Here is a 26,171-nt window from a genome sequence, read left to right as displayed (position 1 = left end):
AAAAAAAAAATTAGTTCTTGCCTCTCGATAACTTTTCAAACACTTTTATCTGCTTAGAATGAGAAGAATTGGCATAAATCAGATCTAAACTCTTCACCACATTGAACAAGCGAGTGACTATCTGTGCTCTGTAGCAAATTGGATAACATGATGACGTTTTAAGCGAACAGTATTGGGTTCGAGTCCCAAAGTAAACATCAACTCTGAGATGCAGGTAGATCCATCTGACGAGTCTCACGTACGACGAAACACACATGATGAATTCCACTGTTAGCCACCATCCATCTATGCTTATAACATCTAAAATCAAGTTTTGTAATAGTAATTACATTGAAAACCGTTGATTAAACTGCTAATTTCGAACTGCTATTTAATTATTATACTACATTAACTTTCACTATGAAATTGGCACACTCATAAATAGTGTAAATTATTTTATGGTTAAAAAGACACAGTCAAACTAAAATGAAATAAAACCAGTTGATTGACAAACTGTCAATAAATCGTTGTTATACCGAAGTTATACGTATATATCATAGTTTTATATGTTTATTTAATGAGAACAGAATATGAAAATGTTTGAACCGAATGAATGTTCGATTTCCTTTCAATTCAGTAGGGTTTTTTTGAATAAAATTTATGGGCAGTGAAGATCACGAGATTTGTAACTATTATATTAGAAAATGTACTTCAGGGTTATACAATGCAGTAAACTTTTAGGAGGTATACGCTTGTACATTAGGTTTAACATTACTAGAGATGATTATATTCTATTGTATTAGTTCTATATTAAGAGATAAAAATATTTTCCATGAGCTGATTTTTCATCGACCACTCTTAAAAAAACAGGATATTGGGTGACTATCTTAAGGTGTCTATGGTGGATAACTCTTTTACATTTGACACACTTGAAGTACACTAATCACGGCTTCAGGTGAGAACTCGAAGAGTTTCATCTTCAATCTATTCGCTAGTGAGTACATAACTTTTAATAAGGTATTGGGATTTGTCTAGATCGTAGAAAAGCCATGACTTACGGAAATCGATAAAGTTGGGTGTGAGACAGTTATCCACCGCATGCAATAGAAAATTATCGTGGATTGACTGAAGTTTGGCATGTACACCACTGTATTCTGGTTCACTGGTCTGGAGAGCTTAGCGTAAGCCCTGGGTTCGATTCTAGGATTTGTGAATGTAAATTGTTGAGTCCTATATTAGGAAGAAACAGGTGTCCAGTGCTTTTAGACTTTCACTGGTGGTCTAGTTCATGAAAATCATACAATTTTGAATAATTAGTTTGAGAAAATAAAAACTCTCAGGAATTTCTCTTCAGTTTGATAATTAAAGCTAGGCCTTAAAGGAAAATAAATTACAATCCTTGATACCATATTGAGTTATATTATTTATGATAAGCTGAAGATCGCTTTAATGTTGAACTATAAATAAAGTACGATGTAATCACTTGAATACCTCTGTTTTGACCTTACCGTTTAAGCTCTGTTTAACAATTACGCTGAATAATTTGGTACACTATTCTTCGACACACTCTTGCGTTAAACAGTGTATGCAATTTGAAAATGAAGATTTCTTCACTCTTAACCATTTGTTTCCCAAACCAGTCAGTTAAATTGCTATAAATAATCAATGATATAACAATATTATATCATATTCTATCAGGAACGATTCAGTCATCTCAAAGAACTTCAGTTGTTCATATTTTCAGCTTCAGTTTATTGCACAGAACACTGTGATTAATATCAAATTATATCTGTGATAATTAGTAAACTAAGCTACTTGTAAATTTTCATGTCATTTAACCTATCTGTTAATGTACATTACAATTGAAAATATAAGCTAGTGGTTTTTAATTCGGTTTTCTATAGAAATTACGTTGGCATCCAATCCCTAGGGTCTTGGGAGAATGTACACCACTGTAGAGTTTTAACTTATATTATCTTCTCTTTTTTTAAAAAAATATGCTCACTAGTGACTGACTTCAAGAGATATTTCCTGGAGTTCTAGTGAGAAGCAGTGACCAGTGGAGTTCAACCACGTCTGTTGTAGAGATATCAACTCACTGAAGACAATTGCTGAATGGTTGCTCAAACATCGTGGATTGGTTGAAGTTAGACGTTAACACCGTTAGATGCCTGCCAGCTCAGTGGTCTATCGGTTAAGTGCTCTGGAGCAAGACTGGTAGGTTCTATGTTCGAATCTCATGAGGCGGGATCGTGGATGCGCACTGCTCAGGAGTCCCATAATAGGACGAAACAGCCTTGAAGCCGTGCTTCCAGGTTTTCCATGGTGGTCTAGCTTCAATTAACTCATGATTTCAACTATGAAAATACTGAAATCTCCACAAAAACCCCTTATGATCTAAAACAAAAGTAACAATCAGTAGCAAATAACAGTTTGACATAGAATTTATATAACATCCATTGTATACATCATTAATAGGATAGTGATTAACCCACCTAACTAGCAAAAAAATCACAATTACGGAAACAGTTTAATAATAGTTGATAAACAATACTGAAGCAATAATGATAATTAATTGATGAAATCATTTTTTAAAGTACATTTTATTCTTTCATTGCATCATTATTACAGTAGTAATAATAAGTAGTATGATCTAAAGAAAACATATTTTATTCATTATCTACATTAAAATAATTATAAAGAATAATGTAAAATGTCAGGGACAACTTATAAACTTATTCACACATCATATAAGTTGCCATGACAATGAATGAAAGTATTTGTTCACTTGTTTGTTTGTTTGTTTTCTTTTCATTTTTCTCTCTATAATCAACCTTTTTCTTTTGCTATATCTTCTTTTGGCATAGATTCTCGATAAACGATAAAAGTTGAACAGTCCAAATTTTTCTAACAAATAAAAATTTATATTTCACTGTTTTGTGTATAAGTGTGTGTGCTTGAATGTGAGCAGTAGGCGGGGGGAGTATGTATTCACTAACGTGTTGATTGTTTCTATCGGTTACTTATTGTTCTTTTTTTATATGTTCATTTATTATTACTCAAATGGCATTCATATATATATATATATATATAACCAAAGAGCTGTGTTAGGTTGGTAAAAAAATGATAACTAAAAGAAAATTAACGTACTTAGCTTATCTGGTCAGCTTATTCGGTAAGTGTTCTTGTTAACTACAAGTAATTTCTTATTCCAGTGAATTTGTAACACTACTTAAGGTTTCTAATATCGACAGGCTATAAATTGTATTTTCAGTAAGAATTGATATATTTCGATTGAAAACTTGGTTTATTAAGATGTAATCCAAATGTTTTCATAACTTTAAATACTGATCAAATGTGTATAGCTAATTACTATATAAATCTAAAAGTTGAATTCATGAATCGATTTAAGCTAGACCATCATTGAAAACCTCGAAGCACTGAACGGCCCTTTTGTCTTAGATATTAGCACTGTTGGATGCCGGCTCAATGGTCTAGAGATAAGGCGTTCGCAAGCGAAACCAAAGGTGTTGGGTTCGATTCCCCCTGGTGTGAGATCGTGGAGGCTCACTGTTGAGAAGTCCCATACTAGGTTGAGACGGCCGTCCAATACTTCCAGGTTTTCAATGGTGATCTAGCTTCAATCGACTCATGAATTCAACTATTAAATTACTATAATATCCACAAATCCCCATTCTGATACTGTATAAATCTTTTATATGAAATGTTCTCTTGAATGTTGTTTTATCGTTTTCATTAATCACTTAATCATCCCGGTAGTTCACCTAGAACTTGTGTGGATTTCTTTTCATTATTATCATAATTGGAGAAGTGGATCAGTAGCTAAGGTATTTGACTTTTAGCCACTAAGTCTCGAGTTCAATTTTGTTTCTCATATTTCAATTCAGTTAACAGGGTACTAGTGGTATCAGTCATTACATTTAGAGTCTGGCACATAGTAAAGTACCTAGTGAATAGCTTGAATTACTTATTATTATTAATGCCGCAAAAGAAGAGACAATAGTTGTGCAAAGTATTGTATTTTTCAAGCAATATTTTGTTTCCTGTTTATTTAGTTTCAATGATTTAATGAATTTCAAAACTATCTATCATTATGTAGTGAATAAAACACGAATGGGGACTATCGAATGTATTTGACACGAAAATTACAGACTATCTCACTAAAATCTGATAACCATACAGCGAACAGTTAATTTGCAAACTATTAGTCAATTATGGATAGTGTTTACCAGTGGAATCCAGGACGCACGTTTCGTCCTATTTGGGATTCGTCAGCTGGATGTACTTGCATCTCAGAGCTGATGTTCACTCTGGAACTCGAACCCAGTACCGTTCGCTTCAAACGCCATCGCGTTATCTACTTAGCTACTGAGTCTTGATAGCCACCTGCTTATGCATTGGGGTGAAGTTTAAATTCACATAACAAGTTAACAACACCATGTGAATCTATTAATCAATTATCTCAATCTTGACCGTTCCTTCTGCAAATATCAGTCCATAGTCTCCGATTATTATTATTCATGCATTCTCATACCAATTGCATTTCGCTTCCGTTCTTTCCTTATCGATCTTCTACCGAATTACATTCAATACCTGACCATCGTCATATACTACTTATGTGGATGTGAGCAACCCACACCACAACTATATCATTAAACATTTCTAATCTATAACAATGGAAGTTAGATTTAATTGTTCCATCCATAGTTTGTAGAAGAGTAGATCTTTAAAAGTGTTTATTCAATGATTTTCACCAGTGAAAAGAAATAAACGTCAAACGAAAGTTTCGTTGATCTAAATATTCATTAGAGTAAACAAAATATTTCGAATGAATTGACTGACCTTTGTGGATTATTATGTTAGAAATATTCGAGCATTAATAATAAGAATATAAATTACGTAATACGTTTTCTTTCTCTGATAATTAACACTTTGAAATTAGTTTTAGTTACTTGAAAGAGTGTTTTCATGATTACTACACTGAGTCTGAGGAAAACCCACTTTGTTTTGTTTGTTTGAATCTCCGCGCTGATGTTTAGGACTTCAGTTGATCAGTCTGTTCTTAGCAAATGTGCATCCTGTGCGGATCGCCTCGATATTGCCTTAAGTCACAAGCTTCTGAGAAAAACATTTTTTTAATCATGTGCATAAAGCTGGTGGACTTGAATAAACTGAATATTAACAATAACTCTCAAAGTATATTTGATCTTCTAGTAGTTGAGTGTTACTTTTATGAAAACATGTAGCTTAACATCTACTTATTAGGATAATAAACACTAAATAGATAAATAAACTATCTTACAAGACAATGTTCAATATTTTATAAGTAGTTTTAATTGAAATCATGTACTGATCTAAGTTAGACAACCACTAAAAACCAGGAAGTATTAGACGGCTTTTCATAGTATTTTGAGATTCCTTAACAGTTTACACCGAAGTACCGAAGACCTTCAGTCTCACACGCAAACGGTTGACCTCTAGACCACTACGTTTGCCTCCCATTGTGTAGATGTTTAGGTTCAATCAACCTGTGATATCGCGTAACCATCTTCTATTGTCTTCGGTGGATACCTTCATCACACTCGACATTGTTAAATTCCACTGGTCATAGCTTCTCACTAGAACTTCGTAAACACATGATAATTATCAGCAGTGCATTTGCAAACTGTTAAATTTTCCCGAAATCATGAACCAAGTTGATTGTCTCAATTAGATCTGTTCGTAATCTCGATCCAATTCAACAATCTCCTCAACCCTCTAATAATAACTTCATATGTAGTAGATAATTGATGGGAAATGATAAATCATTATTTATGGTTGTGTTATGTGAATAAATTCATAACTATTAATAAATTAGAAGAGGATTTTGTTAAGTGCTCTGGCGCAATACTGGTAGGTCCTATGTTCGAATTTCGCGAGGTGAGATCGTGGATGCGCACTGCGGAGGAGTCCCACAACGGCACGAAACGGCCGTCCAGTGCTTCCAGGTTTTCCTTGGTGGTCTAGCTGCAATTGGCTCATGCTTTCAGCTACGAAAATACTAAAAGATTGTCTTTTTAAATATACCAACTGACTTCTGAAAGATAATAAGTTGTCTTATTTTACCTCATTATTTAATTAAGTTTAATTTTTGTATGTTTTCAATATAACATAGTTTATCTGTCAAATGGGCAAAAATCATGCCCAGCAGTTAATTACATCACTCCTACTGAAGCTAGTACAGAAGGTGGTTCAGCTATTATGATTTTTGGATGTGGTAAGTCATTGAATAGTTTATAAACGATTCTATCATTTCTTACGTAATTCATTTCAGAATGGAACATGCATAGAATAAATTCCTTTTGTATTGTTTATTTCAATCTACCCATTGATGTTTAGCACTGTAATTGATCAGTCTCTTGTTGGTTTATATGTATCCTGTACGGATTGCCTCAATATTACCTTAATTCACAAGCATTATAAATAGGGATAGATGGTGGCTAACAGCGGAATCCAGGATGCGGAAGGTATTGGTTTCGAGTCATAGAGTGAACATCAACCCTGGGATCCAGGTATATCAAGCTGACCAGTTCCAAATAGGACGAAATGCGCGTCCCGGATTCCATTGCTAGCCGACAACCATCTTTGCCTATAATGCATAGAATAACTTAAGATTATGGATTTATTAGATTATTTTAAAACAACTATGAAGAGAATATTTATTCAACACTTTGAAAAGTTATCCAGTCTACTAGTTGCAAAAATATTCTCGATCTTATAGATATATCAACTGTTTTTAACTCTAATGAAATCGGGAATAGTACATATTTCAACCTTATAAATACATGATGTAATCTCATTGCAAAAAAATCTTATTGGTGGATTTGTCGCTCAATTTCGTGGATTAGTCGAAGTTAGACATTAACACTGTTGGATGCCGGCTCAGTGGTTTAGTGGTTAAGCGCTCGCACACGAGACTGATTGATCCTGGGTTCGAACCTCGCGAGGCGGGATCGTGGAGTCGCACTGTCGAGGAGTTCCATACTGGGGCGAATCGGTCGTCCAGTGCTTCCATGTTTTCCATGGTGGTCTAGCTTCAATTGATTCATGATTTGAACTACTAAAATTCCTATAAATTTACTAAAAATAGTTATTTAGTGACATGCTTTTTCATTGGGTTAAGCAGACTAATTATTACATCACCCACCTCTCATTGTTTTTTGATTCCAACACCAAATGACCTCCGACCTGTTCTTACATATATATATATATAAATTTGATAGAAATCAAATGATTGTTTCTTTCCTAAACTGTAATACTAATAAATGAACATATGAACTCAGTAGTATACTCTTTGTTATGCTGAAACTGAAACCCCTTTTATGTGTTCTCAACCTTAAACTACCCTAGTAATACTGATTTATTATTTAGAGTGGTTATCATATTGTTTTTGTGTACTTTAATCTTCTTTGTTACAAGTTACCTTTAATTTTTCTAGTTGACCTTTTAGTTTTCATATACAAAATGTCTTAACAATTAAATATGTGTGATGCAGATTGTTCTAAATGTATTGAGCAAATACATCCCATAATTCTGATAACCTTTGTCGTAACCCATAGTGTGATATCACATTTGACTTAAATATTCGTGTTTTTTATGTGCTAATGAGTCTTTCTGGAACTAATCTATGAAAAGTACATTGACCAATGACTTCCTTTTCTTAATTTAGAATCTAAAATACGTAACATAAAATTATTTTATTAGTTGAGATCATGAATCTAAACCACTATGGAAAACCTGGAAACACTGGACGGCCATTTCGTCCTATTGTGGGACTCCTCAGCAGTCCGCATCCACGATCCCGTCTCGCGAGATTTGAATCCAGAACCTATCAGTCTCGTTCACGAACTCTAGATCACTGAGCTGGCATCCAACAGTGTTAATGTCTAACTTCAACCGATCCACGAAATTGAGCGATACATCCACCATTGTCTTCAGTGATTTATTATCACACAACAGACCCGGTTGAACTCCACTGGTCACTGCTATTTAAGTCATTTCCCTAATCTCTTAGCATCAGACACAGTTATTAAAATTTATTTTATATGAGAAAATAATCACTGAAGTTAATTTTAGATTTTACTTTTAAAAAAAAGATGATCATCTAACAGAGTCCAGTTATATTTTAAAAGTGAAAATATCTATTCAATGGTATATAAGATAACACAATAGAACAATATATATGAAAATAGAATAGATAGTGTTAACTAAGTTGATATTGAAATAGTTATTCACTAATTACATTGAATACTGATATTGTAGGTCGGCTAATTGATCAAACATCTGAGGGACTAAATAATATTTCAACAATTTCTTGCTTACTCTGAAGCCTGAAATTGTAGAATTGAAACTGTTTAGTTGTATGTGTCCACTGTCCAAACTACGAACAAACTAATAGTCTAGTACGTTTCAACTTTCACGATCATTCTTCATTTATCCGACAGATATTAGAATGATTGCTATTCGTAACTTAGTTTTTGCATTGTGGATATTCAAAATTCCATTTGACGAGTCTCTAATGACATGTGGACAACTTGAGCTGATGAACAAGGAACGAGGAACACTATTTCTAAACATTTGGATCGAAGTTTACTAAACTTTATCAATATATAGCTACATGCAATATTGAGTAAATAGCTCAATCGGACTATATTCAAATAGATAGATGCTAATTGTAATTAGCCCCCAAATGCTCTGGTACGGCCGAGAGTGGGGAGAGTCCACTCTCCCTCTCCAAATGCTCTCATATGGCCACGCGTATATAGCCTCTGTCATGGATGTCCTACTCACTGTCTTCTCGTGGCACCGGTGTTGTTCACGAAAATGAGAGGATGAAAAGCGAATGTCCCGCACTTTAACCGAATTGGTGGACACGGAAAGTCGACCTAGGGGAGTTGGAAAACACTGATTCCAAACCAATGGTGCACATGTATTCCAGTATCCTGAAGGAACAAATGGTGTATGATTCAATCGTTGGTCACCGGCTATCATGGGACTGCATCTCCTCACGATGCTCCACTACCTTGTGGGTCAGATCTTTAGGTCAAAGGCTCCGAGTGTGGACCCCTAAGGAAAGCACCTGCTTCGGTCTGGGCACTCGGATAGTATCCAAGCCCTCACACAAATCAAATGAAATTTGTGTGGCGCATATCTATCTGATGCCCATTTGTACCAATATTTATGTGTTTAAATAAAATAAATAAAAATACCGTTAGAATATACACTCTTACAAATATCTTAATTTACCAATCATTTCAACAAACTCAAATAGACGTCCATTCCTATCAAAAAACATTTTATTTCAATTTCGTTTTTCATCATTTACTACAGGATTTGAACAAAGTGCATTTGTATTACCTGGATCGAATTCTAATTCTGGGAATCGTGTATTTCTAAGAAGTGCTTGGCAAACTTATAAAGCTGAATTAGTTGAAGAAGGAGGCAATATGATTAAATTTTCTTCACCGTTAGTTATATTCAGATGTTTTTCTTTGAAACTATTGGTTATATATTATTTCATTTATCTTTTAATAAAGAATCACTAGCTAACTTGTTTTTAAAGGTAAAACTTTAATGAAAACACGGGAAAATAAAACATCCACATATACAGAAGACTTACCCCTAAGTTAACTAATTTTAAATAAGCAACAGAGAACCCTGCATATAGTTATGTCAATTAAAGTTGCCACACGTCATTATCATGATGAGGTAGTAATAGGATCAATGGTAGTTGGAAACACTAGATAGAGACATTATGATTTAATAAAAAGAATAGATTTACAGAATAAAAGGATACAGAGCAATTTTAAGCAAGATCTCAACAACAACTCAGAGTTAATGCTTCACTCTATTCTGACATTCTGAAGTATGTTATCCAATGTCCTCAACAATTAGTTACGGTAATTTCCCAAACCGTACCCCGTTGATCTTTATCTATTAGTGTGATCCATTCCAATGGTCTATGACCTTTTTGACTGATGCTGAGTCTCGGTTTGGCCTACCTAAGCTCTAAATTAAATGAAGAGCTGTTGAACTAGAGGTTTATAACTGAAGAAAACATATTAGTTCATTGATAAAATTAATAAATCTTCCACCAGTGAAATCGTGATCCGATCAGTCAGTTCTATGCAATGCTCTTAGGATCATAATTCATATCACCCGAAAGAAATCGACCTTTTTTATTACTTGTTTATCAAATTGAAACTGATTTGATGAATGAAGAAGAGACTTTAAAATTATCACAAATAAGAGAATATCAAACTTTTGGAAGAAACTTATTCTTAATTCAAGCAAACAGACATATAAAACAATATACCTATCAGGACTCAGTAGGTGAGTGGATAACGCGATGGCATTTGAAGCGAGAGGTACTGGGTTAGAGTTGCAGAGTGAACATTAACTCTGAGATGCGGTTACATGCAGCTGACGAGTCCCCAATAGGACGAAACGCTTGTCAAACTGGATTCCACTGCTAGTCACTATCTATCTTTGCTTCTAATGCTTGTGAATAAGGCTATATCGAGGCAATACGCACAGGATGCACATATGCCGATAAGAGACTGATCAATTGCAGTCCTAAACATCATTGGGAAGATTCAAGTAAACAATACTAAGTGAATTTAATATATCTTTCAGTTGTAATCATTCAGAACTCTTTAGATATTGGAAAATCAATAACATTAGAACAGTACTGGTAAACGATTAGTTCAGTGTTGAATCATGTTTGATATGCTAAACTGAAGTTTTATTTAAAACTTGGTAAATTTAAAAGAAAACTTTCTTTGAAAATACTGTCACTTTAATCTACAAGCAAATTATAATACAATTAGTAAATCAGTTTAATTGTAATGTATATTCATGTATAAAATTTACTTTACAGAAAACTTCCAGAAGGTAGTTATACAATTAGGATTTCAGTTTCTGGAATATTGATACCGAATGAAAGAATGTGTCTTGGATATGCATGCACTTTAACAGTATGAAATTGAATTCATTTTTATGATATTTCAGTACTTTTTCTGTTTATCATGAAGTTTATAATTTGTAATCTTTAAGCACTAGACGTCCATTTTGTTCTTGTATGGGGTCCTTAGCAGTAGGAATCCATGACCACATTACATGTAATCGAATTCAAAACCTTCAGTCTCAAGCATGAACGCTTAACCGCTAGACAACTAAGTTGGCATTCAGTGATGTATATGTTCGACTCCAGTTAATTCACAATATTTTTGCAACCATCTTTCATTATTTTCAGTAAGTATAGTCCTCGCACCTAACATGTCTGAACTCCACAGGACAAGACCTCTCAGAATTCCGAAAATTTTCTCTCCAAGCTATCTCGTTCTATACTAGGAAGAGATAACCGTACAGTGATTAAAGATTAAGAGGCTTTCAGAAAATCATTAAAAATTTACAAACCTTACTTTGATGCCATTAATGCATTTTGAATGAACTTTATGCATTATTCATTTTACTATAATTAGTACATACAAAGAAACAACGTATACTTACAAAAAAATTTAATAGTTGAATTCATGAAATAGTTAAAGCTAGACCACCATGGAAAACCTAGAGGCATTAGACGGCCGCTTCGTCCTAGTATGAGACTCCTCAGCAGTAATCATCCACGTTTCCGCTCGTGGGATTCGAACCTAGGACCTTCGGTCTCGCTCACGAACACTTAACCTGTAGAGAATAAAATTAATATGACGTCAATATGTCGGTTGTTAGTATTCAATTGTTTTATGAATCTATTTATATTCTTCATACTTTTGACTTTCAATCGACTTCAGTAGATAAATCTGATAGAATGAACTGAAACGTTTAAAGATTGTATCAAAAATTCAGTCGTAAATATTCCATTCCTCAAACAACCAAAATGGATCTATAGTGACATATGTCTACTGTGGACTTTCTTGTATGAATTAAATAACAGTTATATAACTGATTACTTACTTACTTATTTACTTACTTACTTACGCCTGTTACCCCTCGTGGAGGAGCATAGGCCACACACCAGTTTTCTTCATCCAATCCTGTCCTGGGAAATTCTTTCCAGTCACAAAATAAACTTATTCTTTAATTAATACATCCATTCAAAGACAATAATTTAATATGATTATTAAGAGATTTGAATATCTTTATTTAATGTATTACATAGATAATGACAGTTGTACAGAATTTACAGAATTTGTAGTGTTTTATTTCTTAAACAATTACAGTATGCTGAAAAAACGAGTTAAACTAGTTTAATAGTTGAGATCATGAAGCAATTGAAGCTAGACCACCATGGCAAATCAAGAAGCACTGGAAGGCCGTTTCGTCTTATTGCGAGACTCCTCAGCAGTGCGCATCCATTCATGATCTCAACTATTAAAATTACTATAATATCCACAAAATTCCTTCTAATATTAATCAATATATGCTCACTAGTGACTGGCTTCAAGAGGTATTTCCTGGAGTTCTAGTGAGAAGCAGTGACCAGTGGAGTTCAACCGGGTCTGTTGTGGGATAACAACCCACTGGAGACAGTGATGGATGTGTCGCTCAATTTCGTGGATTGGTTGAAGGTAGACACTAATACTGTTGGATGCCGGCTCAGTGGTCTAGAGGCTAAGCATTCGCGCAGCGAGAATGATAGGTTCTGGATTCGAATTTCGCGAGACGGGATCGTGGATGCGGACTTCTGAGGAGTCCCACAATAGGACGAAACTACCGTTCAGTGCTTCCAGGTTTTCCATGGTGGTCTAGCTTCAATCGATTCATGATCTCAACTAATAAAATTACTATAATATCCACAAAACTCCTTCTGATATTAAATTAGTTCAACTTATCAATCGGATTATTCTCTTACTTCCCATAAATAATCTTAACGTTGTAACTTGATAATCAATATGAAATGTGTTAACCAATGATATTTCTGACTCCATGGAAAAAAGATAAATCTCAACAAATCATAGAATAATAGTCAAAGCAACAACAACAACAGGTTAGAAAGAGGCTCATAGTTCGAACTCAAAAACTATAAATATTGATTGGTCACCAGCTAGATGTGAGCAGTTCAGAAGCCGAAATCTGATTAATATTCATTTTTTTGAATGTACATTGCCAGCCATCACGACGTCTCCGACTGTAAATTTTTATAACTTGTACAGCGAAAGGTCGTAAACTTTTCACAGTCGTACCTGAATAGGTTATACAATTAATTGCCATAATGATCTGTTAAAACAAATAGCGAAACAGATAACTTGTTGAGATATCTAGATGGTAGGAACAAGTAGCTCAGATATTCAAGCGGGCCGCCCGGGTATGTACTATAGTATGACAGTTTTCCGATCTTGTTACATAACAAAATTTGTCGAGTGCAACCTTTTAATTAGTTTCTTCTATTAGAATATATGTATTTTCATATATCTATCAAAAATGTCTAACTCTATAATGTTTTACATCTCAACTTATATGATCATTTTTAACTGGGTTTTTATATTACCTGTCAGTACGTTGCATTTTTCATTGTTAATTTTCAGATTAAATCATCAGTCACGCCTACTATTGAGAAGGTATCACCTGTCTATGCTCCACCAGGTAATGTATTTACCAATTGAATAGGCACATCTTAACAGTTTGATCATTTATAAAATGTTCGGAGGTTACAATAAAAAAAGGTTTTATTGTAGTATTGTAGTGAACAGAACACGATTGGGGACAATCGAATGTATTCAAGCAAATATTACAGACTATCTCAGTAAATTCTGAAAACCATACAATGGACAGTTAATTTGCAAATTAACAACCAATTGTCTCAATCTTCACTGTTTCTTCTCTAATTCCATTGTTCGCGCATTTCCCTACCGATTGCGCTTTGTTTCAGTTCTTTCCTCATCGGTCTTCTGCCAAAATTCATTCTATGTCTGACCAACACCATATACTACTTACATGGATATAAGTAGACCACACCACAGTATTATGTATTTAAATTTCATGAAATTTTGTTTCATACAGTGTGTTGTAGTGAACGAGAAAATTAGGGGGGACAGTCGAATATATTTGAATACAAAATAACAGAATGTCTTAGTAAAATCTGAGAACCATATAGTAAATACTTCATTTGAAAATGTCAATCAATTGTCTCAGACTTCATTGTTCTTTCGTTTCCCCACCAATCATTCACTGTTCTCGTTCCCTTTTCTTCGATCTTCTTAACCTTTTGCTTCCAGGCATTTCACCTTCTATTGATGATACATACTACTTATATCTTTCGACATCAGTAGTACCCACCACACTATCCTTAATGATTATTTGACTTCACTGACTAATAATATTAGTAAATACCTTTTAACATGGAATTTTTCCCAATATTATTTTAGTCAGTTGCCAATAGAACTGAATTTTCTAATATATATTGTCTATCATATAATTTATATTATACATGTTTATAATAGGCTCAATTATTGGATTGAATGGAACAATTTTCACTAGCCGATTTAGTTCAAATTTGGATGTTTTCACAGTTGGCAGATCACAAAGTATCATTAGGTAATTTCAGTATAGATTGATATTTGTATTTGATTCTGTTATTATTATATAAATCTATGTAGCTAGTTATGTGTTTTAAGTACCATGATATTGTATACATTTTAAAGAAATTCTGCAGTCAGAAATGGGTTTTCGTGGATATTATAGTAAGTTGATGGTTGAATTCATGAATCAGCTTAAGCTAGACCACCATGGAAAACCTGTAATCACTGGACGGCCGTTTCGCCCCGGTATGGGACTCCTCGACAGTGCCAATCCACGGTTACGCTCGCATAATTCGAACCTAGAGCCTATTGGTCTCGTGCACAAACGCTTAACTTCTAGACAATTGGGCCCCTAGCCAGCGGCGTTATTGTCAAACTTCAACCAATCCACGTTATTGCGCTACCTTCCGCCATTTTCTTGAATGAGTCTGATACTGGAATAAAATGGCAGTCCAGAGCTTCAAGGTTTTCCATGGTGGTCCAGCTTCATTTGACTCATGAATTCAACTATTAAATTATTCAGTGTTTATTGCTGTAATATAAACTAATACATTGGCTTATTACTACTCTATTTGTAAAGATATTTATCATTTAGACTTCTTTCATGCAAACAATTATTAATGAAACTTAATTGTGACCTATAGGAAAATGCTTGGCAAACTTAATGTTCAATAAAATTTTTGAAGTGAAAGACATTAGAACAGTGTACCTTCCTTAAACTGATTACTTAAGCTATAAATATTTGTTAATATACTGACATTCCTAGTGGAGTTTATCACATATGTGCTGATATCTATTTCCTTTAGTCATGTAGAATATCATTATATTGAAATACCTTTTAATAAATCAGTAAACTTTGTTATAAGTAACAAAAAAAATGTTATTTTGTATACTTAAAACATTGAAGACATCTTTATCTCAAAAAACAAAACACGATCAGTCGTATGGGAAGTTGTGAAGATTGTAGTATATTTACGATTGAATTCATGAATCGATCTAAGCTAGACCATTATAGAAAACTTGGAAGCACTAGACGTCCGTTTCGTCCTAATTTGGGACTCCTCAGCACTACTACAATCTCCACAAATCCCCATACTGATAATAATCATGTTATTTATTTATTTAAACACACAAATATTGGTACAAGATGGCACCAAAAATATATGCGCAATACAAATCATTCGATTTGTGTGAGGGGTGAAATACTTCCGTGGCGCTGAAACCGGTGACTAATAATTGATGGACCCTCCGTGTCCACCGGACATTCAATTTCCATCCTCTCAATTTCGTAAACAACACCCTCACCAGGAGAGGGCAGTGAGTATAACTTCCATGGCAGTGGCTGTACACGCGTAAACATGTGGGAGCATCTCGAGAGGAAGGGCGGACTCTCCTCACTGTCGACCATACCAGGGTATTTGAGGGCTCACTAGTGGCTAGCTTTGAAGTGGGTTCTCAGGAGTTCTAGTGAAAAGCCGTGGCCGGTGCAGTCTAGTCCATGTCGGGTGTAATTTAATCATCTACCTCAGACAATGGATGAAGGGCTGCGCAAGATCATGGATCGATTGAACTTAGATATTGACACCGTCAGACACCGCCTCAATGGTAAGGGGGTTAAGCGTTCACATACGGTATGGTGGACGCGCATTGCTGAGTCATCCCACACTGAGACAGAACGGCTGTTCAGTGATTTCGGGTTTTCAATTACGGTTTAGCTTAAAGCGACTCATGAATTCAATTGTGACAATCAGCTATCTAAAACATACTAGTCAGCTAACAATAGGCTTTTACAAGTACAGCGAAAGGTATTTGAACTACGTTTAATTTCCTGGTGAATTTGTTTTTAGAGTTTTCTTTACTGAAACAGTATACGACTGTTACTTGTAATGAACCACACAAATACTGACCGTTTTGATTAGATTCAACTTATATTATTAACTCTAGTACAATACTTCTATTGTGTTTTGCTTTTTCAACTATGAAACAAAGGATATACGATGGTCCAGGAAATTGTGAACCTCAACTACCAAACAGTGACTTGTAGTAAGTTAACAAACTTTTCACTGACTTTACTTTGATGATAGAGCAGTTTACATTAGATGCAGTTTTCATTTTTCTGGGAAATTTGTTTTACATAAAATGTACTACTAACAAATATACCAAGTAGTATCCTTTTTATGTGTAAAAGTATATACTTTTTATCAACACTATAGTTCTACATAATTCTTCTCTAAACCTCTACACATTTTCTAAGTTTGCTTATCATTTGTAGTAATTATTAGTTGACCAAATAATCCAACGTTATAATTTAAGAATGACAAAACTGTAAGCAGTTGAACAGAATTCATAGAATATTACGAAACCACACTGTTCTGCTTCAACTTTTTTTTACCGTTTATGGTGACTAATAAAGGAAATAGATTGTATGTAAATGTGTAATTTGGATTTAGTAGTGTATGTTGTCAGACGAATTAGTATTTAGAATATCAGTCAAATTATTATATTCTCTACTAACTTACTTACTTACGCCTGTTACCCCTAATGGCCGCTGATCAGCATTCTCCTACCCACTATGTATTGGGCCTTCAATTCTAGTTCTATCCAATCGATGTTCATTCTTCTCATGTCTGTCTCTATTTCTCGGCGTAATTTGTTCTTTGGTCTTCCTCTTCTCCTTCGGCCTTCAGGATTCCAAGTGAGGGCTTGCCTTGTGACACAGTTGGGTGCTTTCCTCTATGTGTGTCCTATCCACTTCCAGCACTTCTTCCTGATTTCTTCCTCTACTGGAATCTGGTTTGTTCTCTCCCACAGTAGATTGTTGCTGACAGTGTCTGGCTAACGGATCCGAAGTATTTTGCATAGACAACTGTTAATACACACCTGTATCTTCTGGATGTTAGCCTTCGTTGTTCTCCAGGTTTCCGCCCCATACAGTAGAACTGTCTTGACATTTGTATTAAAAATTCTGGTGTTGACAATTGTTTTGAGTTCCACATGTTCTTCGTTTGTAAATATGCTATATTCTTTATCTGATGTCGAAATTTAAGTACGTTTGACAAATCATTACCGTCCTATTGCAATAAATAACTTTGGAAATTCCAAAGTGACTAAATCTTAATTGACGTTTCATACATGTCACAGTATAACCTGTGCTCGAGTTATACAGAGACGAAGGATTATATCCTTAAACTTTTGATACGTATTTTTTGTTAAAGTAAAGTTCAACAGATATAAAACTGATTGTTTATAAACACATAAAATCGATTACAGTAGAATGTTTTTTATTTCTTAGTTAGGTGACTTTATTCAAGATGTAATTGACAGATATCAATCACTTATTGACAATACTTGTTTCTTCCTACCTAATTTCAGCTTTTTTTCCTACTCTCTCCTGTTTTAGCTATGGTATTGGTTTACTTTCTCCTACGTCAGACAAAGGTTATATTATGTGTAAACGAAGCGTATCACATACAGGTAATAATGAATATAACTAATATAATTATTTTCATTCGAACTTTAGGTTCCGTGAATATCAGTTTCATAGTTGATGCACCATATGGAAGGTAAGTAAGGGTATCAAATTTTATATGCTTCGTTTTAACTATGATTACACTACTCATATGACTTTCAGTAATCTTAACGTTAAATTAGTTATTAGTATAGAGGGTTTATTGACATTAATGAATTTTCCAGTTTAGTTCGTGAACTGATCCTAGTTGGACAACTGCCAAAAAACTGGGAAGCACTAGATACCCGTTTTATCCTAGTACGAACACCTCAGCAGTTTGAATCTATAAGCACTACGGGAATAGAACCCATGACTTAATGGACTCCCGGTGAGCATTTGTCTTTTAGACCATTAAGCCGGCTTCAAGTAGTTCAAGTGCTTATCTTCGATTAACCCGAGTTATTGCAAAACTATCTTCTGCCGGTGAGTAATCACTGTAACCTAAGAAATCCCTCAAACGCTTCTGACTAGCTCGTCCATAAATTATAGTCTCGCCGATTTTATTTTAAAAGCTGTCCATCACTTGTTTCTTTGCAAATTTTGTATTCCATTTCGATTATTCTCATTTATAAGTCATTGCATAATATGTCACTCATTCAGTCCCACCATTTCTTTCCTTTTTTCCTTTAGAAGTAAAACTTTAGAATCAGTTTATCGAGTTGACAGAAATGAACAAACTTTTATGCATCAGTCTTATTCCGGTAAATAATTGATAATGATTTTTTTGAGTAATTATAAGTACCAATAATAAAAAGCATTCGATTTCCTTAAAAATAATCACTAGGAGAGTGTTTGGTTTCTTGGATAGAATTATGAACCATTTAACTAATTCAATAAAATGTATGACAATATCTAATCTAACAGTACAACCGATTATGTCACTTCGGGAATACATTTCCTATATTTTACGTCAAGGGCTAATTCAAGTTAGATGACCATTAAAAACTAAGAGTTACCTCAGTGATTGTTGAATCCAGGATCTTTAACTCTCGTGATGAGTGTTTAACCTTTGTACCACTGAGCCAGTATCTAATGATTTCCATATTTAAATTCAATTTCTAATAAGGTTATGAATGCGTGCTCCTGAGTAGTCCTATACGTGGACGAAACAGGTGACTAGTACTTCATGGTTATCAGTGATTGTTTAACTAGTATTAGTCCTTCATGTAGACTATGGAATTCAACAATCTTTGCAATATTTTGTAATGACATATTTTCAGGTTACCAATGAACGAAATAGTTTCTTATGTTTTTTTGGGGGGGGGGAGGCAATTCTGAGAAATGTATATGAATTGTATCCATGTAAACACTTTTAATTTGAGTTTTTATGCGAAAATGAATTTTATATATTTACATTAGTATAAATATTTTGTATCTAACTTTAACCTATGGAATTTTTCTGTTATATCTTGTGGTCTTGTGCCCCTATTAATATATGACGTATTGATAGTGCCAATTAGAGAACAGTGAATTATTAACCGAACCAATAATGCATAAACCCAAAAGAGCAGTCTAGAGTACTTATCGGTCCTTCTCCCTGCCTAGTCCTGCCTATTAAGTCCGAAACACTAGTCTCAGCCTCCGCATTATGAATCATGTACTTCAAACATACTGGGTTCATATACAAACTAAACAGACCACATCACACTATAAAATAGAAAATAACATTTGTATAGGATCTAGCCAAAAAGTGTGTTATATACTAGGAAAAAGTAAGTACTGATAACTTACGGAACCCCTTATTAGACTATTAATCTATTTATATCCCTATGGTATAACTATTCAGTAACTGGATTATCTATGTCTATATTCATCTTATTATTAGCTTCATTTTGACCTATTAATTATTATTATATGATTTATTGTTCCTAAATTATACTCGGCTTATTGAGTACTGTCTCCCATGCTTCCAGCCACGTTTGGCTTGATTTTGTACAAATATTATTTTCTATTTTATGGTGTGGTCTGCCTGTTTGGCATATGGACAAAGTATGTTTGAAATAAACGATTCGCATTACAGCATCTGCTATTGGTGCTTTGGACTCAAGTGGACGGGTAGGCGGATAAGGACCAATAAGGACGCTAGATTACTCATACTAATCGAACGTCATTGTCACAGTGTGAAGGTCATAGGAGGCGTATTCTATTGGTGGATAATTTACGCGAATTGTTGCTAACCTCTTTATGCATACATTGGAAACTAGTGCCATCTCATTATGTTCTCAGGCACCAAAAGTATGGTTAAGATATGTAGATGATACCTTTGTCATTATAAAACGGTACCATTTGGGTGAACTGTTTAAACTTATCAACAACTTTGATAGAAAAATCAAGTTCACCAAAGAGTTGGAATCTCCTGAAAACAAATTACCTTTCCTAGACTGTTTAGTGGAAAGGAAAGTTAATAATAGCTTAAAAATTAGTATATTTCGAAAGCCGACAAATTCAGGAAAATTTCTAGATTTTAAATCGGCACACCCACACTCAACCAAAGTGACAGTAGTCAAAAATATGATTACAAGAGCTCAAAAACTTGTCACTGAACCAAATGATATGAAAACGGAAATAAATTTAATTACATCTACCTTAATTATGAACAATTATCCAAAAGATTTTATTAAAAGAATAATTAAGAATGAAAGAAAAGACGGTATGGATAATACAAAAAGATTACAGAAAAAGGAATGGGTTAACATAGTGGTGATCCCATATCGGAAAGGAATTTCGGAAGATATTCGAAGAATCTTAAATAATCAAAATATTAGAGTATTTTTTCGAACAAACAATACTCTAAGATCAAAATTAGTAAGAATTAAAGATCCAATACATAAAGAAGAACAACAAAATTGTGTCTATGAAATCAAATGTAGTGACTGTAATGCAACGTATGTAGGTGAAACATCAAGACAACTGAATGTGAGGGTGAAGGAACACAAACAATGTTTGAAACATATTCCTAAATCCTCAGATGATGTAAGGAAATTGGAGAACAAATCAGCGATAGCATTACATTCGATAGAATCAGGTCATACAATTGATTTCGATGGCACAAGAATCCTTCAAAAAGCTTTTAATTCTTACAAGGAGAGACAAGCAGCTGAAGCCCTATACATTTGGGCTAATCCAAACAATATTAATAGGAGGGATGGAATACAATTAGCAGTGCCATGGCAGCTAATCATTAATAAGTAACAACCTGAACTCCTTAATGTTTTTTTATCTAATTCGTATTATCTAAAATGACAACAATTACACTCAATGATTCTAATCTGTTGTCTTATCGGAATTTGTTAAACAATTCATTGGAAAGCAGAGATGGATAGTGGCTAGCAGTGGAATCCAGTTTGATGCGCGTTTCGTCCTATTTGGGACTCGTCAGCTGGATGTACCTGCATCTCAGAGTTGATGTTCACTCTGGGACTCGAACCCAGTACCCTCGCTTCAAACGCCATCGCGTTATCCACTCGGCCACTGAGTCCTGATAGCCACTTGCTTGTGCGATGGGGTGAAGTTTGAATTCACTTAGTATTGTTTGTTTGGATCTTCCCATCTCTGCTTACCATGCTTGTGAATTAAGGTATATCGAGGCAATACGCACAGTATGCACATATGTCAATAAGAGACTGATCAATTGCAGTCCTTAACATCAATGGGAAGATCCAAACAAACAATACTAAGTAAATTTAATGATAATCATTGTTGTGATTATTATTACTAACATATTTCAGTTATCAACAATGTTACATCCATTCAAACATCTTCGTCCGGAGGTGGCTCAATTGAAATAACAGGCGAATATTTAAATTATCAAAACGATGTCACAATCTCTGTAGGATATACAAAATGTTCACCAACATTGGTAAATTCAACATATATTCAATGTATCCTTGATCAAATTGAACAAACACCGAAACCTAAATTTTATCCAGGTTAGTTTATGTACACAAACATTATTTTTCTTCTTGGTACCGTAACAAATTTGTTATGATTGTTTTAGCATGATTTAAACTTGCTTAAATGGTTTGTGAGAATCAGTTCGTTTTGGAGATATTCTTCGTCACCTACCCACAGCAGTCAAAACCCATTTAAAACCAAAGAGTATTCGTAAATTTTCTTCATCCAACTGAGATGTTTCTCAGCTGTCCTCATTGGTGATTTCAAATTGAATTCAACTCCATCCATTTTCAAGTAGAGAAGTATGTACGACACCTTCAGATCATGGAATCATTAGGAAATGATTAATATAAGTTTGACTCATTTATAATTACAATCGTCATAGAACTAGATGAATAAGATTATGTAACATTTATTTGTCATGTATTTCAACAAAGCTAAAATATGGATCTTTTTACCTTAAAATCAATAGGGAATCGAGGATTAACTGTTCAGTTTTGGTCAGATTTGAAGGCATCAAGTGTCAGTGACTTGCTGATGATAGATTTCGATCAAATTACAAATACAACTCTAAAAGAAGCATATCTTTACGAACCAGAATTTATACCAAAAGACTTATTTAACGGGACAGGAATAATTCGTCTTTCAATGATATTTGTACCTCCGAAAAATTCTTATTATCAATTCATAGTTACTTCAGCTAATACATATGCTCTTCTTGGTGGAAGAATTAATGAAACTCTGGTATGTCAACATTAGTAAACAACTGTATTTAAATGAAATACTTGTATGATCACAGTCTCTATAATACCACACCGAATGAAAGTAAAAGCACTAAGCTTACAGAAGTCAACAAATAATAACAAGGCTACTTAGTTATCATAGGCAAATGCTTAATCACTAACTTACATGAATCTTTAAATTATTGGCCTATCACTCTCATTGTACTCTGTAAAATTAATACGTCTAAAGTAGCATAAGGTTTTTAGCATCTAGAAAACAGCTTAGTCAAAGACCAGCAGCTTGATTTGACTGATTCCAAGTGAAACGCTTAGTCTCTCAAACAAATAACTAACAAATATTTAATGATTCAATACCATACTTTCTCTCAGCATTACATTTCTAGTAAACTCTAAAACCGTGTTTTGTGATAGTTGGCACATGTTAGCATTGCATAACTGAAATCTTGAAAAAGCTATCTGTAGGTTTCGAACGTATACCATCCAGTATAACTACCCAAGATGTGACTAGTCAGTTAGTTGGTTATTGAATATTTAACGATAAAACCTAGAAATATACACTATAGTCATCGAGAACATTAGTGCGGATAATCGAATGTATTTGAACACAACATCACAGAATATCTGGGAACCATACAGTAAATACTTCATTTCCAAAATGTCACTCAATTGTCTCAGACTTGACTGTTCATTCGTTTCCACGTGGATCATTCTCTGTTCTCGTTCTCTTTTCTTCGATCTTCCTGACCTTGTGCTTCCAGGTATTTCATTTTCGCTTGATGATACATACTATTTATATCTATCAACATCAGTAGCACACACGACAACATTAATTAGTTACTGAGTGATATTCAGTATTATCTTCTGTAATTGCTAATCGAATTGCATCTCTAATGTTCCAATGAACAGCACCAATGAAACAGCTAAAAATAAACTCTTTAGTGTAACATTTCTAACGTTCAAAAGACAGATAAGTGATAATAGACTAAAAATTAGGTGTGTTGTAAATACAGCACAGTAGGTGTATATTTCATAACAAAATCAGTGTCTTGAATTTTTACACAATTTGTTTTTGATATGCCCTCATCTCAAAGATATCAGGCGAATCGGAAAAACCATATCTATTTTCAAGGGGGGAAAGTGATGGATTAGCCAAATCAGAGAAATAATAAGTGCTTGTGATTGACTGAGAAATGACTTATTTCTAAACTATGAGATATACTACATTAAATGTCTTAACTTTTTAAGGGACACAATTATATACGTGTACATGAATGATTACATGTGTGTGATTATGTGAATGAGTATATATGTGTTTTAGTCTAGCCAATAAACTTCATTTCTCACTGTCAATCTTTTTGTTCAAATGGCCGGTTAAACTTGTACATAAAGAGACTGTATATCGGTATCAAGTCTAGGATACCCGACATCGTAAACTACCAGCCCCATTGAGTTTGGTCAAGCCTTTTAAGGTAATGCCTATTGACTTTTCTGGTAGATGAAAACCATTCTGCAAAGAGCATATACCCACCACAGGTGCGTGATTTTCGGAAAAATCGTGACAACCGCAGGGTCTGCAAGCGCGACTATCTCATCTGGGATAAGTATACGTTACATGCATGCCGGTAAGACAAAGATTTACACTTACACACCTCGCGGCGTACTCATAGGTTCATTCGCCCTCTTAAGAAGGTAGTCAGTCACCGCTCTCTTCAATAGCATTTGCTACTAGTTTCTGGCACTCATGCATTTCATGCATACCTGTGATACATAGGTTAGCGCTTATGCACTTCAAATCATATACAAAGGCATAAGTATCCTTAAGATAGGGGAGATCGTCACCTGTCTCTCTCCACTTGTATTTTCTACCTATCATACTTTCTATGTTTGACATTCTGATATTAACATGCCCATAAAGCTGCACAACAATTGGATAGCAACTACAGAGCATGTATGTAAGGCATATGAAATAATTGCGCTGGATCTATCTCTCTATATCCTTACTATGAAAATGAATTCGTAGTTTTTTTCGTCAGCAACAACATCATTTACTACTTAGATGCCTAAGATAACAACTCGAACAAATATGTTCTATATACAAAAAATAAGAATCATTTATTTTATGTCATCATTACAAAGATGGAATGTATACTCTTGAGGTGAAGAAGAAGAAGAAGAAAAAGAATAAGGAAAGCACTTCGACAGTATACAAATAACAACGTTAACTTATAACTAGTCAAGTTTCAAGATGTTAGCTTCCCTAGATTGTCAGTTTATAAACCGAATAAGTAGAATTAGTTTACAAAAGATTTCCAACTGAGAATGATATTTATTTTTCATTTTAGACACAAATGACTATAACAAACAGTCGAACGAAATCAATTTACTTAAACAGAAATGAAGAGTAAGTGTATTTCTTAGAATGTTTCATTTATATGAAAAGAAATACAGTTTGTTAAGCAGTTCGGTGGGTTTGTTTAACATATTTTTAGTGGATAGTTTATTGTTCAAGTTGACTTTAAATAGTAAAGTATTCACATTTATAAGACAAGATTCTTGTTTTGTGTAGCACTACCAATGGAGAAGATTTGTAGCTCAGGTGGATGGTTTTGATGGAGTTTTGTCCTCTGAGCTGGATGGTTTGGTCGTGGAGCTCTCATCGTCTTTCTGAACGAAATCATCAGCACAAACTTCGGGTACTGATGATGTTGTTCAGAAGAACGATGAAAGCTCCACGACCAAACCATCGAGCACACAGAAAAGAAATCCATCAAAAGGCTCTATCAGTGTTTCATTTAATTCGAAACTTCTTGTTTAGATATAACTGATAAGCTTGGTTGTGTGCAATAATGAAGCTGAAGTTTCGATTACGTGTAAAATTACAAATACTTATTTGTATTGTTTGTTTGAATCTTCCCATTAGCGTTTGAGACTGCAATTGATCAGTCTCCTAGTAGCTATCGTGACTCAGTAGCTGAGTGGATAAAGTGGTGGCGTTTAAAACGTACGGCACTGGGTTCGAGCCTCAGAGTGAACATTTACTCTAGGATGCAGGTACATCCAGTTGACAAGTCACATATAAGACGAGACACACATTCTGGATTCCATTGCTAGCCACCGACCATCTTTATTTATATATACTTGTGAAAAATTCATTACCTCACAATAGTTCTTGAAACTTATCACTTCATTGCTTTTTAAAAGTAAATCTTGTCAAATAAGTTTTTTCTGTTCTGCAATTCAGTCATAATGCATATAGATATGGTTTTCTATACACATAAAAGTGTAAATGGTCATTTGGTGTACCTAAACAAAGTCTTAAATCTTATCAACACTGATACTCTGTTGTCACAAAATACAACAAACCTTTAGACGATAACAACTTCAAACAAAAGTTGCTGAACCCTTCTTCATAACTGTATGAACTTTTGTTAGTCTAAGGAAATTTCAATGAGTAGTTGCTTAAATTTC

The 26,171-nt window shown here is 34.2% G+C and overlaps 1 protein-coding gene across 1 annotated transcript in view; it reads left to right on the top strand.

Annotated features, from left to right (window-relative positions):
• Window positions 1-3,102: 3,102 nt before the first annotated feature.
• Smp_153240 (hypothetical protein) overlaps window positions 3,103-26,171 on the top strand; it is a gene marked incomplete at both ends in the record, with an annotated part of 37,179 nt that continues 14,110 nt past the window's right edge. Inside the window, 7 exons of the mRNA XM_018799938.1 lie at window positions 3,103-3,154; window positions 6,155-6,256; window positions 9,370-9,505; window positions 17,959-18,032; window positions 18,079-18,121; window positions 18,697-18,767; window positions 22,433-22,704. Of these exons, the coding sequence (XP_018653801.1) occupies window positions 3,103-3,154; window positions 6,155-6,256; window positions 9,370-9,505; window positions 17,959-18,032; window positions 18,079-18,121; window positions 18,697-18,767; window positions 22,433-22,704 (750 nt within the window). The remainder of the gene's footprint in view (window positions 3,155-6,154; window positions 6,257-9,369; window positions 9,506-17,958; window positions 18,033-18,078; window positions 18,122-18,696; window positions 18,768-22,432; window positions 22,705-26,171) is intronic.

The sequence above is a fragment of the Schistosoma mansoni genome, chromosome W (genome assembly GCF_000237925.1).
Source record: "Schistosoma mansoni strain Puerto Rico chromosome W, complete genome".
Lineage (NCBI taxonomy): Eukaryota > Metazoa > Platyhelminthes > Trematoda > Strigeidida > Schistosomatidae > Schistosoma > Schistosoma mansoni.
The sequence above is the reverse complement of the archived record's forward strand: the minus strand, read 5'-3'. Positions and strand labels throughout refer to the sequence as shown.